General features: G+C 31.4%; 1 protein-coding gene across 8 annotated transcripts in view; it reads left to right on the top strand.

The window, feature by feature from the left end:
- LOC141447286 (protein FAM13B) overlaps positions 1 to 14,480 on the top strand; it is a 148,080-nt gene that overhangs the window by 131,279 nt on the left and 2,321 nt on the right. For all 8 annotated transcript variants that reach the window (XM_074114746.1, XM_074114700.1, XM_074114728.1 and 5 more), the window contains 9 exons: positions 755 to 884; positions 2,239 to 2,448; positions 9,131 to 9,274; positions 9,963 to 10,100; positions 10,182 to 10,303; positions 10,893 to 11,032; positions 11,502 to 11,587; positions 12,218 to 12,433; positions 13,067 to 13,272. In XM_074114746.1, coding sequence (XP_073970847.1) covers positions 755 to 884; positions 2,239 to 2,448; positions 9,131 to 9,274; positions 9,963 to 10,100; positions 10,182 to 10,303; positions 10,893 to 11,032; positions 11,502 to 11,587; positions 12,218 to 12,433; positions 13,067 to 13,272 — 1,392 coding nt within the window. The remainder of the gene's footprint in view (positions 1 to 754; positions 885 to 2,238; positions 2,449 to 9,130; positions 9,275 to 9,962; positions 10,101 to 10,181; positions 10,304 to 10,892; positions 11,033 to 11,501; positions 11,588 to 12,217; positions 12,434 to 13,066; positions 13,273 to 14,480) is intronic.

Genomic DNA, 14,480 nt, shown 5'->3' on the forward strand with positions numbered 1-14,480 from the left:
TATTAAACAACTTACTCCTGTAAGTAAGTATCTATCGTTGAAGCCCAATTGATTTTAAGTTATGAAAGAAAGATAACGGTGGTCAGCAAGCTTTTTATTCCCTCCTTTAGTATACTAGAAAGAGAATCAGTCAGTCGTTTATTTATTTATTTATTTTTTTGTCTTACATTTACCATAATTTGGCAAAATTGATCTTATTTTAAATTATTATTATTAAGGATTCAAATAACGAGGAATCTGTCCAGAATAAAAAACAACAACTCCGTCTTTTTGTGTCAACGTCTCGACAAATTTATTGTTTTTTTCAGGGCCTGGTTATTACAAATAAACAGTACACCAATTAGAATATTGAATATTTGTAATATCTAGGCCATGAAGAAGACAATAAATTTGTCGTAACGTTGGCAAAAAGGCGGATTTGTTGTTTTTTTGTTCTGGACTGATTCCTCGCTATTTGAATCCCTAATATAATATTTTACTGCCAATAAAATCTAATACAATGTGTTATTCTTTTAATTATTTATTCGTAAATGATAAGTTAATATTTTCTTTGCTGTGTTGAGGCTTTGTTTTTTTTGCTAGACACTTATTCTTCCAATAGTATTGCATAATTAAATGTTAATAACTTGAAATGGTGGCCATTAACAACTTTCCTGTTTATTAGCTATTACGAATACATTATTTTATTGATTTTTTGTTTGTTAGTTTGTTTTTTTATTCGTTGAAACTCTCTAAACTTTGAAAATGTTTACAGTTCAAATTCAGAAGAAAGACCAGCCTTAAATACAGCATGTGCAACAACCCGAGCAGAAACTATGAGACGTGTTAGTAGCCACGAAGATTTTTCAAAAACTCACAACAATAATAAAATTGAACCTAATCAGGTATAGTTTATTTTTTAGTTTTCTACAAATAAATTCAGAGTTTACATTTATATTCGGTTATATGAAAAGATTGATTCTGACAGTATGTTGAAGTCAAAACACTACTCCAAAAGGAAGAATAGTGTTAATAAACACTTAAAACCTAAGCTCCACTCCTATCTTGTTGAGTAAGTCAATTTGATTGGATGTGAGCAAGGTTGGATGTGATTGGATGTGAGTCAGCTTAACTGAAAAATGAAAAATCGCTGTGAGTTCAAATTTGATGCATCAAATCGGTGCCACGATGGGGCTAGATTACTTAGGGCTACACGTGTCATCCCAGCTCAAGTGGGAAAGAGAAAAGAAAATTGATTGATTGATTGATTGATTGATTGATTGGCATTGACAAAGGCAGTCAATGTCCCCCCCAAAAAAAACAAAAAAAAAACAATTAAATAAAATCTATAAACTTTTGTTCAGTTAGGATTTCACAAATTGATCCCAAATGGTTATGATAAAAATCCACTTCATTAAAACTTGATAACAATGTCCTTTCACTGAGAACCGGTCAATAGATCTCTATTCCAGAAAGTAGTAACGATAAATTAGGTGCAAACTGTTACATAACTTTCATCACTATTTAAGTAATAAAATTTTATTGAAACAATTATTACTGATAAACCGTAAAAGTCTGTCCAAGTGAAGTGGCAATTTGATAGGCTAATTTTGTCTACAGCTTACTCCATTATAACACCGATTCGACGTAACAAATTTAACTCCCAGCGATTTTTTCTTTTTTTTTTAGTTATGCTGAAACACATTCACCAATTTTTAAAACCATTGTTTCGGACTTTGAAACAGATTATTTGCTGCGAAAGCTCCAAATCTAAAGTCTGCAAGATCGCCATACCTTCTCCTTGCTAGTAGTAAAAGAATGTAAATCATCAACCTCCATATCTTTTATACATTTTTATAAAATAAATTTACCCTTATTATAATAATATTTAGCTTGCAAAGGATGTATTTAGTATTTAGATAATGCCGCCAATATCTCAAGATTTTTTACAATATCATTCAAATATAAAATAAAATTCTTTATTGATGTTCCTTGTTAACTATTTAAATATTTTATATTAGCACAAAACATTTTTCCAAAAATATTTGATATACAGTTTTTAACTTTCGCCGTGAGTCTGTGGTGTATTAATTTCTATTTGACTTACGATAAAAATAAGAAGCTTATCTCTTCCTGTACATATATATATGTGTGTTGAAGGATTAGCTATATAAAATGAAAATATAAGTAATAGCATGATCATTATTACATTGGTTTATCCTTAACATGTTCTTATTTTATTTTATTCATTAATTTTAGCTGAAAAAAATGGCTTTGCCGTTACACGAAAGGAACTCCTGCTCGCCGCAACGTCAGCATACACAAGATTCGGTTGGATATGCTAGTGATTTGTATGATGAAAATGAACATGAAAGAAGACGTAATAGTGAAAGATTTGCCCCACAACATCCACGAACTAATGGTGGCCGCAGAAGAAGAACAAAACATCATCATTCAGTGCAAGCTAAAGTAATTTTTTAAATTATTTAATTTAAAAAAAATAAATATTTATTTGCAAGAAAACCCATCTACATCAGTAGTGGTAAGAGAAAGTCGTGTGAGTGTGCTAAATTAATTTATTTTAAAATAGTTGCATTAGAATGTATAGTGTAATTTAAAGAGACTACTTCCGGTATAAATTCTGGTTAACCAGAAAATCCAACTAAATAGGTAGTGGTGAGAGAAAGTCGTGTGAGTGTGCTCAATAGATTTATTCTAAAATAGTTCCATTAGAATGTATAGCGTAATTTAAAGAGACTACTTCCGGTATAAATTCTGGTTAACCAGAAAATCCAACTAAATTAGTGGTAAGAGAAAGTCGTGTGAGTGTGCTCAATAGATTTATTCTAAAATAGTTCCGTTAGAATATATTGTGTAATTTAAAGAGACTACTTCCGGTAAAAATTCTGGCTAACCAGAAAATCCAACTAAACAGGTAGTGGTAAGAGAAAGTCGTGTGAGTGTGCTCAATAGATTTATTCTAAAATAGTTCCGTTAGAATATATTGTGTAATTTAAAGAGACTACTTCCGGTAAAAATTCAACTAAAACAAGAAAACCCAACTAAAACAGGTAGTGGTAAGAGAAAGTCGTGTGAGTGTGCTAATTCGATGTTAAATAATTAATTGGAAATTTTATTGCCAACTGAGCCGAAAATTGCCGACAAAAACCGATGGCATTCGGCTTGTTAAAGAGAAGAGAGAGAATTGCGATATAAAAATCACGGCTAAGGCTGGATGGGTTAGAGATCCAGTAATTCCTAGAATTTTGTCCTGTCTAACCCATCGTGCCTTGATGACATAGGTTTGGACTGACTTTACTGCTTTGTACTGAGTTTTTCCACCATATCTCGGGAACGGAAAATAGCAGAAAGTTCAAATTTGATATTTCATTTAAGTGTCACCATGGGAAGCGACAATAAATTTTTGGTCAAAATAGGTTCACCGGAAGTACCACTTTACTGAATAGATTTTTCACTTTTTTAACTTTTTTTAAAAAACCGCTACTTGGATTTTCTTTAAACTTGGTATAATTATAGCTCACAAGTAGCTCTATAACTTTTATAGGAAACATTTTTCTGGAATAAGTCGATTAAGGGCATGTTTGGGGGAGGGGGGTGGTTAGGCAGTCCGGTAGTATGATAGTTCATACTATGTGGACTTACTCTTTATGTTAGGCTACTCTTTAATGAACAATTATTTTGTATAATGAAAATGGAGAGCATAAGGGTCTGTCTGTTATACCTAATAAATTATAAACAAAATTAATGAAAATTGATTCACTACTTACCTAAGCCTGCGTCTCATAGTTGGACAGCTGATGATATCACTTCGGTCCGTCCCGGTTGAAGCTAAAAGCATTTTTCTACTAATAATAATAATCTTTATTTATAATAACATAAATTTGACAAAAAATTACTTCTTGTAATGAATGTACATAAAGGCACTATGTTGGTTGTACAACCGTTACAGAGTGGGAAAAAAAACAAACATATACTTATATTCAAAATAAATAAAAATACAAACTAAAAGATGAAATAAGTAAATTGTACGAACAAAAAATAAAATAAACCAACTTATGGTGATAATAAACTAAAATACACACTTTAATGAACAACAACACAAAAACAAACAAAATCAAAATTTCTTCTTCTTGGTTACTATTCAATAAATGTAACATCTATACAATATTCACATTTCTTCGTAAATATGCAGATTTACAATAATTGACTAGTGCCATCCAGTCTTTTCCATTCAGTAAACCGACCATCTCTATGGTGGACAAATTGGTTCTTTTATAACATTTATATCTTAGATCACCATACGCTGGACATTCAATCAAAAAGTGATGCAAATCTTCCACAACCTCCATATTACACATTGGACACACATCGAATTCATCTTTAAATGGACAGTTGTTTAATTTTATTGTACCACTTCTTACTCCAATGATCCATCTTATATGGTCCAAGGACATATTACTAGTCAGGTAATGACCATCCTCCAAATTGAATTGAAGCACTCTATAATGCCTATAATATTCATTGTCAGCTACACCCTCAACGAATTTGTTTTGGAACCGTGCCTCTAAACGTATTCGAATATTCCGGAATACACCATCCCACTCAGAAACATTACTAAGTGACAGGACAGTTTCCATATTTATACTTTTCATTACTTTTTTAATATGGTTAAACCAAGATAAGTCCTGCTTAATCACTTGCACCGCCAGTTTCCTAGTGAGACAATCCTCAGGAAGGTTCATGATCTTAATAATATAGTTGTGGTGCAGTTTTAATGTAAACAAAAATAGGGGTTGTATTCCGGTCTCTAAGTGCAAGAAGGCTGTTGGTGTGTAATTGGGCAACCTGAAGAGTTTTTTCAAGAAGAACCTCAATAGTTTTTCGACTTCGACATATTCCGTTCCCCCCCAAATCTGTGCCCCATAGCACAGGACAGATCGACTAACACTATTGAATATCCGACTTTTAGAATCAAATGATACACATTTATTTTCAATCAATTCGTGCCAGACAGAATTTAACCCTAACTTTGCTTTATTAACTTTTCCAATTAGGTGTTTTTTAAACGATAATTTTGGGGTAAGAGTAAGCCCGAGATATTTATAGTTATTTACAACTTCAATTTCTTTATTATCAAAGTACCACTTTTCTTTTCGCGATCTTTTACAACCATTACCAAAAATAACTATTTTAGACTTACTTAGATTGATATTTAAATTCCAAGTGCTGAGATATTTATTGAGACAATTAATCAGCCTTTGCAGGGATTGCGTTTCCGAGGCCAGTAATACAATATCATCAGCATAAGCCATGATATTTATCCTCTCACCCTCAATCAGTACACCCCCACCATCTAGGTAGTCCTCAATGTCGTTCAAGAATAGTGAAAACAAAGTAGGGCTTAAAACACAGCCCTGCTTGACGCCTGTAGTCGTTTCAAATGCATCGGTTAAACCGTTTTCATACCATATTTGAGAGTAAGTATCACTCAACAAGCCCTTAATAGCATTCACCATCCTTGTTGACAAACCTAAGTTATGTAGTTTATAAAATAGAGCCGCTCTATCCACATTGTCAAATGCAGAAGACAAATCGACAAAGAACGCATATACTTTTTGTCGCTTCTTACTTAATTTTAAATTTACAATATTAGCTAAATTAAATATATTGTCAATTGTCGAACAATTCTTCCTGAATCCTGCCTGAAAGTCCCTCAAGATCCCCCTCTCTGCCCAATCAGTTATCCTTTGTAACATAAGCCCAGTGTATAATTTACTAATTGCATTGTTGAAGGAGATACCTCTATAATTGGAAACATTGTTTATATTACCTTTTTTATAAAGAGGGAAGATTATGGAATTCTTAAATGCCGAGGGAGTATCACCACAAATGAATATTTCATTATAAATTTCCAAAAGATGATATTGAAATTCTGGTGTAGCATTTTTAAAAAATTCGAAGGGAATGCGGTCTAGACCAGGTGCTTTACCATCCTTAGCTTTCATAAGAACATTTTCAAGTTCCACTAGAGTAAACGATTTGTCTAGTTCATCATTAAACACATAAGGTTCGGCATACTGAACACTAAAAGCGCCAATCTCATGAGTGTATAAATTTGAAAAGTACTCTACCCACTGTTTTGCAGTAATATTTCCCGTAAAGCGGTTGTCCTTCTTTCTGAATCTCCGAACTGAAGCCCAAAAAACTTTCGTATTCGAAATATTATTAATTTTATTTACTATTTCCGCGTAATATTCAGCCTTCTTGGACACACAAACATTTTTATACAATTTATTATGATGCAAATACCCTAACTTATCTTCCTCTAGATTTGTTTTTTGATATTTTTTTAGAAATTTAAAAGAATTGGTTCGAGAGTGATGGCAATCTTTATCAAACCAACCTTCCTTAAATTTTGACTTTTTCGGATTCGGGTTATATTGCGATGACCGTTTTATAATTTTACAAAAAAAAATTATTTTCTGTTCAGTGCTCTCAGTTAGATAATTGATAGAGTTAAGAAAAAATTGCAATCTTTCTTGATAGTTTACCTTATTTTGTTTTTTCCAATCTAGTTTGGGGCAAAGAGGGAGGATATGGTTATTGTCAGCATAATTATGAAAAAGTATGGAGGTCACAATAGGCATATGATCCGAATATATTAAAGAGTCTACCCTAAAGTCTGTTATTAAAGGTAACAATTCTGCATCCACCAAGGAATAGTCGATCACTGAACTGCCATTTGCATTTACAAACGTCCACTCGCCGCTAAGGTCGTTTTTGGTTCTCCCGTTCAAAATGAATAATTTAAAATCGCTACACAACTCCAATAGTTTCAAGCCATTGTTATTTACTATACAATCTTTAGAATTTCTTTTATAATTTTCAATCACATCACAGTTAACAAAACAATTTTTTGATATTTTCTGATTATTCCCAACTCTACCATTGAAATCACCAATTAGAAGAAATTTCATATTATTATTTTCTAAGACCAAATTATACAATAGATTAAAATCATTTAACCAGTTATTACAATTTAGGTATATCGGAACAATGTGAACAGTTTTATTAATATTTATCTCTACTAAACTAAAACCAGAAATTTTTATAAACTTAACATACCTCGATAAATTTATTTTAAAACCATAAACATGTCCTCCAGAAGCTCTTCCTTTCACTGAATGCCTTTTAGCTGGTATCCAAATTGTTTGAAATCCATTAAATTTATGTTCGAATAGACCAATTTCTTCTTCAGTAACAAATGTTTCGAATAAAAAGAATATATCAAAATTTCTAATATAATCAAAAAATCCAGTTGCATCCGCTTTACCCTTGAGACCTGCCACGTTGTAAGCCAATGTATTCAGGGAATTCTCAGAAAATTGTAACTGCTAAGAAGTTGCATCTCCCTTCTTTCTACTACCTGATTGACTGTCTTTTCCACCACAAATATTACTTTCTGAAGTTGACCGACTTCTGAATGAAAAACGTTCTAAATTTTGTTTTGCCTTATTCTTATCCATTTCAGATTTGTTTTTCTTAAGGCCGAGGTCGGAGTCACATTTTGCTGGAGACATAGATAAGAGCCGTTTTTTATTTTCTGTATGATTATCCTTCATTCTGTAGTTATTATCTTGCATTATAAGGCGGTCATATTTAAGAACAGCGTATTTGCCACTTCTACGAGCCTCCATCATTTCTGTTTTAAGAAGTTTCCTTTTTTGCTGAACATCTTGGGGAAAATCATGGTCAATGTATAACTTTGTACCTTTCAATTTCCTTGCATTTTGGAGAATAAGTAGCTTAGTACGATATGTTCGCAGGCCCAGAAGTATAGGACGTGATTTATTGCCTCTATTACCCAATCTTCTAACAAAATCTATATCTTCTGGAATCAATTTTTGGTTTAATTTATCATCAACAAAATAACAAACAAAATTTTCCAACTCCCAATAATCATTAAACTCTTCATCAACTCCAAATATAATAATGTTTCTTTTGCGAATCTCTCGTTCAGTATGCCCAATTCGCGTATTTAAGGATTCTACTTTATTTTCAATGAAAGTTATATTCTCTTTTAAATCCGACACTGTTAACTTTCTTTTCTCCTCCATATCTTCGTTTAACTCAGCTCTTAGCTGCATCAACATATTTTTCATTTCATTCATCATATCCACATTAGACAGCATTTTAATAAATGAAAACAAATTTAAAAAATTGGGAGAGAAAAAAGAGAAATGCTTATTAATTTTGTTAATTAAAAAAAAAAATTCAGAATAACTGTGGTAGTATAGTTGTAAAGAGCGTCTGTAAAGCGATAGTATTATTTAAAGTTCTGGGTGCATAAGTCTAACTCATGCACGTCTGTTTGTACACAGCCTCACTGCCTAGTACTCCCACCACACTGCACTTTATCTTCAACTAATTACTCACTTATTTAATGTACAATTATTTCTTCAATAAATATTTCAAAACCTATTCATATGATTGTATTAAAACTATACAGTAACAACAACTATAACATTAACTACTTCTCTGCCAAATTTCACAGAAAAATCACTAATCAAACCACCAAAAAAATTGAAATTTTATAGAGACGATGTTCACTTGTTAAAAGCTGGATCCCCACTCCATTTTTCTACTAAATAACAAAACAAAACATAAATAAATAAAAATTCTGGACTAGATAAACTAAAATTTCCAAATCTACGTCCATTAATTTGTGCAACTGTTTGTGTAACAAGGCAGTCATTTGTAGAATCTACAAAGTACCGCTGATGTTTAACATATTTAATATAACTTTTAGCATTTTGGAACTATTTTCTCTATGGTCTGAATATTTTACGTCATCCCAAACCCAAAAATAAATTTTTTTTCCAAAGGAAGAAAGAAAGAAACGAGTTAGAAATGATATTTTCGCATTAAATCATAACCTGGAATTAGTATACCTCTCTCTCTTTGTTTTGTTTTTGTTTTTAATAATGTTTTTTAGTAAGTGTAATGTCTATCAAACGGGTTAAGATTGAAAAGATGAATTCATTTATTTTTCAAACTTAAACCTTGTGCTGTAATTCCTTTCAAAACTTAATTTACAATATATTACTAACAAAAAATATTTTTATTTTAGGAAAACAAATCATTTGAAAAGCGTAAAGTTCCCACAGTTCAGAAGGGTGACATTTTAGCTTTGACTCCTACAAAATGTCAGGCAGAAAGCTCGCCCAATGCCCAATTTGAATTACCCTCTGGACCTCCTCAGGAACAAATTAAGGTATTAAATATATTATTAATTGAGACTTTTTGAAAGTTTTATTACTTCTAAAACTGTCGAAAATGTCTAAAGAAGATATTATTTTCTATTCAGTTTATTATAAATAAATTACTTATATTTTCTCTTACTTCAAGTAAATTTCTTTCTTAAGCAACTTTCATTACTGACATAAATGGCATTAAGAAAAAATTATTCACACCAGTTTTTTTTTCTCTTTGACGATTAAAACTTTGAAAAATGTTTTATTTTATACTGTACTTTACCTTTCTTCTTTCAAGGCGTCCAGAAATTGTTACATTTAAGATTTTTTCCTTTTATCAAGGTGAATACAAATAATATTAGGAATGTATAAAAAAAAATTACTAATTTTTTTAAATAATTTTACTAATCTTGAAAAAGTTTTTTAATTATCCAATTTGGCTGAGCGCAATTACATTTGCCCAGAAATCGATGCCCCCCAAAAAGTTACCTTTTAAATCATTAAATTAAATTAATTTTTATTTTTAAACTTTTAATGTAAATATTTTTTTTTATTTTGAATAACGCAGTGAAAGAGAAAATAAATTATTGCTATTACTTAATATAATAATTATTGGTGAAAATGTGATAATTCTTGTTACTGTTGCCATTATACTTATATTTATTACATTGGATACTTCATTTCTCTAATAGAATGCTCTAAATTTAGGAAGAAGATGAAGATTTGGAAGAGGACAGATCTCCTTCGCCTATTTCTGGTGTAGGAAGTCCAACGCTTGATCTAAACGTATTACAAGGGCCAATTTCTGGCTCCGAACCAGTTCCTAGTATTCCTTGGGTACCGCCGGTAAGTTTTAATTCCACAGATTCTTTACTCATATTTTGATGATATTAATAATAATTCTATATTTTCTTTCAAATTTATTAGTGTGAGGAAAGACTAATTTCTCCTCGCAATTCATTAGTAATCAGCAGAAGGACTTATACTGGTGGTCGAGCTTCATTTGAAGATGAACCATCTGTTTTAGATCTGGCAACTCAAATAAATAAGTAAGTAAAAACATATTTTATTGTTTTTAAATAATAATTTCTTGTAATAGTATTGCTATAACTGAACAATTATGAGACATTTTACAATAAGAATTTGTGACATACTTATTTGAACAAAAAATTGCAAATACTTAAATTTATATGTTAAACTGCTGAGAGAATTTATATTAAAAAAATAGATTTACTATTTTTAATTACCTGACTTAGTTAGGCTGACTATAATTAACATCCAGACATAGAGCTAGCCGAACAAATATATCTTTTTGGAACTTTAGTTAGAGTTCGGTTACACTTTGTCATAATAATCTCCGCCTTATTAGGTTAAGGAATTAGTCAAATTACCCAGAATTACATTTAGTGTTTATATAATTGACCTCTACAAATTCTTATTTAAACGATTTCTGTCAATCGCTCTATCGCTAATAACGCCTTTACAAGCCACTCCTGCCCGATACTCAAGAAGCCCTGATTCAAACGGTCATCTTCACTAGACTGAAAAATTAAACCTCACATTCCTGTGATACATTTTAGCAATGCAAACATTTTGTTGTGTTCATGCAAAATATTAATAAATTTTAATTATTTTAAGTTTCAAACGGAAACTTAAAAAGTATGACGAAGGTTTCGAAAGAGAATTTGGCTACAAACCTTCCCACGCTGATAAAATGGCTAATCCTGATACTAAGAAGATGTGTGCAACGCTGAATAAATTGAGGAAGCAATTAAAAAGTAAGTGCATACACTTAAAATATTAATATATGTGCCTGGAAAGTATTTATTCCATTATGATTTTTCTTGGAATTTTCGTAAAATTTATTTTCTATTAAAATAATAATATGTAATAACATCCCATTTATTTATAAAATATTAACGATTAATAAAGTCAATTACAAAACATTAATGGATCAAAATGAATACCTTCGGAATACCTGGTTTCGATCTGAAGTCATTAACATATAATATTATCTTCCAAACAGGCTTTTTTCAGTGGTTACTACTTTGATTCTAGAAAATAATATCCCCTAAGTATTCAGCATTCAAAATTAAATTATTCATGTTTTTATATTCTTAGCAATTTTAAATTATTATATAAAAAAGAAATTTTTCCCGCGATAGAAAAGTGTGTTAGTAGACCTGCTTTGTTAGCAATTAAGGAACAGTTATTCAATAAAAATTCATTAAAATTTGTTCCATCTAGATACAAAAGAAGAATGTATGAAGGCATCAGCATCCGCCCCTGAAAAAAAATCTCTTAAAGAAGAAGTAATTCAAGAAATAGAGAAAGTGAGTTGAACTTTTTGAAAATTATCTAAACATTTTGAAATTCCTAATTTTGTTCTAATTGTAAGTTCTGTTTTGATATTATTTATTGATTAATGTTGAACAAAGATATTTTTCTAAATGTAAGGTTAGAATAGAATTGCTTTAGTCTCAAAATTGCAACCTCTGTCAAAATCAGAACCAAGAGGCTCATATTTCTTACTCCATATGGATCAACAGACCCACTATGACTCCTACAGCCCCTCGGCTTTCTTTAACCGAAGGCGGTACGCAACCAGGTCTCAAATTTGTTTTGTATCTCGGACTTAACTGATTAAATCACAGTTCTAAGCAAGCCGCTGATAAGTTCCGACCAAGAAAGATTTAAACTTTTCTAGTCACGACGGACCGCTCCATTACCCATACATCTTGGTTCACTAGCATCTACAAGCAAGTGAGAATGTTGAAATAAAAGATTAATAAGAGGATTTAACGATAGCAAACTCTCCCTGTGCAAGACCGCAAAATTTTGTACTCTCTTAGGACATTTTTTTTTTTTTTTTTAAGTAATCTTTTCATCACTTTCAGAGAAGTAAGCTTGCGTAAAGGTAGCTTTTCCACAAAGATAACTTATGTTACAACTTAATGTTTCAGCGCTTGAGCGAGAAGAGGATAGCAAGCGGGAGAAGTGAATCACTCGACAATATGAGTCATAATGAATTAGTTGAGGAAAAAGTTGCTATGCAAAAAGCTCTACTTCAGTTGGAAGCTTCATTTGGAAGGCCAACAAGTAAAGAAGAACGTGATATGGTTCGAGATCTCTATGACCGTTACAGAACCATTAAGAGAATGATCCTTCGACTTGCTCCTGTAAGTTAAGTTATTTATTATGTTTGTTATTGGGAGGGGTTCCCGAAAGTAACCAACCTTTTTTTTCATGAAAACTACTTTTTAGTTGCAAACAGCAACTTTTTAACTAATCCCTAATATACATTTCGATCGTTTGAGATGTACAAGAGTCACTTTGTCGAGCCTGTAAAAATCTGAACCAGCAGAGGCCAGTATTTCCTCATAGCTAAATTGACAGCATCTATGTTATGTAAAGGGGATGTAAATTTGATCGATCATCCTACTTGTAAAGATGCCGATGCTGTTCAAGTAAATTTCAGATTATAAATATTTATCAGGACTATCAGACCACAGATTTCGCAGACATATCTTGCACAAACTTTGCGTAAACCCTAGCTAACGTTAAATAGCTAGGCACTTCTTTTGTCAGATACCTATGATGGCGCAGCTATCTGTCGAATTCAAAATTGGAATGTTATAGGAGCCATTGCTTTCAGATTTTACCTCGTATTTCTATCTATCAGTAACTTCTTAGTTTGGCCAATTTTGTTAAAATCCATTTATGTGTTATGTTTATTTCTAAGCAATTAGACATTAGCTATAATACTTTTTGTTACTTAAGAGTTGTTAATAAAATTATTATTTCGTTTTTAGTCAAAAATGAAGGATAGTGTTTCGGAATTGGGCACTATATTAGAACATGAGACGATGGATTTTGCATCATCTCCACCACCTTCTTCTTCACCTCCAAGAGCATATTCTCCCAACGTTAACAGAACCAATCCTGTTGACACTGAAGTTGCAGCTGCTAGATGCAAAACGCCAGAACTTGTCCTTGATAACTTGCATTCACTTCCTCCGTAAGTATTTTAATTATATATTTAGACTTTTGATTCATTTGGAAATATTTGTCTTGTAACATCAGTCGTGGATAAAATGTTGGAATATAAAATTTCGGACAATAGTATGTTCTTTTGATGTCACAACAGTCTAAAAATCTCCTCAAGGTTTCTACTAATTTCCCAATCGTAAATCACAAAACTTATAATTATTTTTAAGTCCTTCCAAGTCATCCTTATGGATCAAGCCACTCAGGCGATAACAACATTGATGACGACTAAGACTACCGATTTCTCCTGTGACACTAAAGAAGCTTTACAAGCAAAAGTTTCTTTTAGTATCTGCTTTTTTCCTGTTTAAAACTCAAACCTCCCATTTTCCCCTTTGTTTGTTTATTTGTTAGGATAATTAAAAGTTACCTTTCCTATGTTTCAAGATAATCCAAGCTCTAGAATTTCTTGAGAATTTACCTTCACTAGAAACCGGTAGTGTACACACACTTTAAGCTTTTTAATTGCATTCTTAAAAAACGTTTCTTTTTTCACAACTATCCAGAAAATCAGCCAATACAATTTTTGTGAGAATAATGGTACATTTTTCTGCGATTGTTATGTTATGTATAACTTTATTTCTACAGTAATTTCAATAAATTGGTTTGTTCTTAAATTAATTTTAAAAGCAAATGAATGAGTTAGAAAGAAAATATAAATTCTTTATTAACTTAAAAATATTTATAAAGAAACAAATAATTTTTAATAATTTATTAAATGGTTTTAAGTTTTCCAATTCTATTTAAAAATATGTGTGATTTTGTAATTTATTAATAATGAAATTATCCTTTGACATTTTTTTAAGAATAAAATCAGACCTGAAAATATCCTCACATCCTCCTCAGTTTTACCCATATACTGCTTAGTTCTGTCTTGGTTCTGTGCTGTGAAACTAATTTCTCTGTTAACATAGGCTTGCCAAAGACTCCAGTTTTTTTCCGGCATTCATTTGAGACTCGTCTCTTTTGTCTGTCTTAACAATTAGTTTAGATTAATTAGGAGCTTGGTTGTATCTGGAAATCCATTTTTTCTCTGGGAAAAATTACATCTAGGGGCTTGTTGTCTTCCAAGGACTGTTGCGTCTAGGAATTCATTTTAAAGTTTAAATGGACTTATGTATATGTGTTTCATGTTAGGTATCAGGTATATCGCAGTTACAGTTACTTATATTGTTTTAG

This window comes from Rhodnius prolixus, unplaced genomic scaffold (genome assembly GCF_049639745.1).
Source record: "Rhodnius prolixus isolate KJV_2025 unplaced genomic scaffold, Rpr scaffold_1, whole genome shotgun sequence".
Classification (NCBI taxonomy): Eukaryota; Metazoa; Arthropoda; class Insecta; order Hemiptera; family Reduviidae; genus Rhodnius; species Rhodnius prolixus.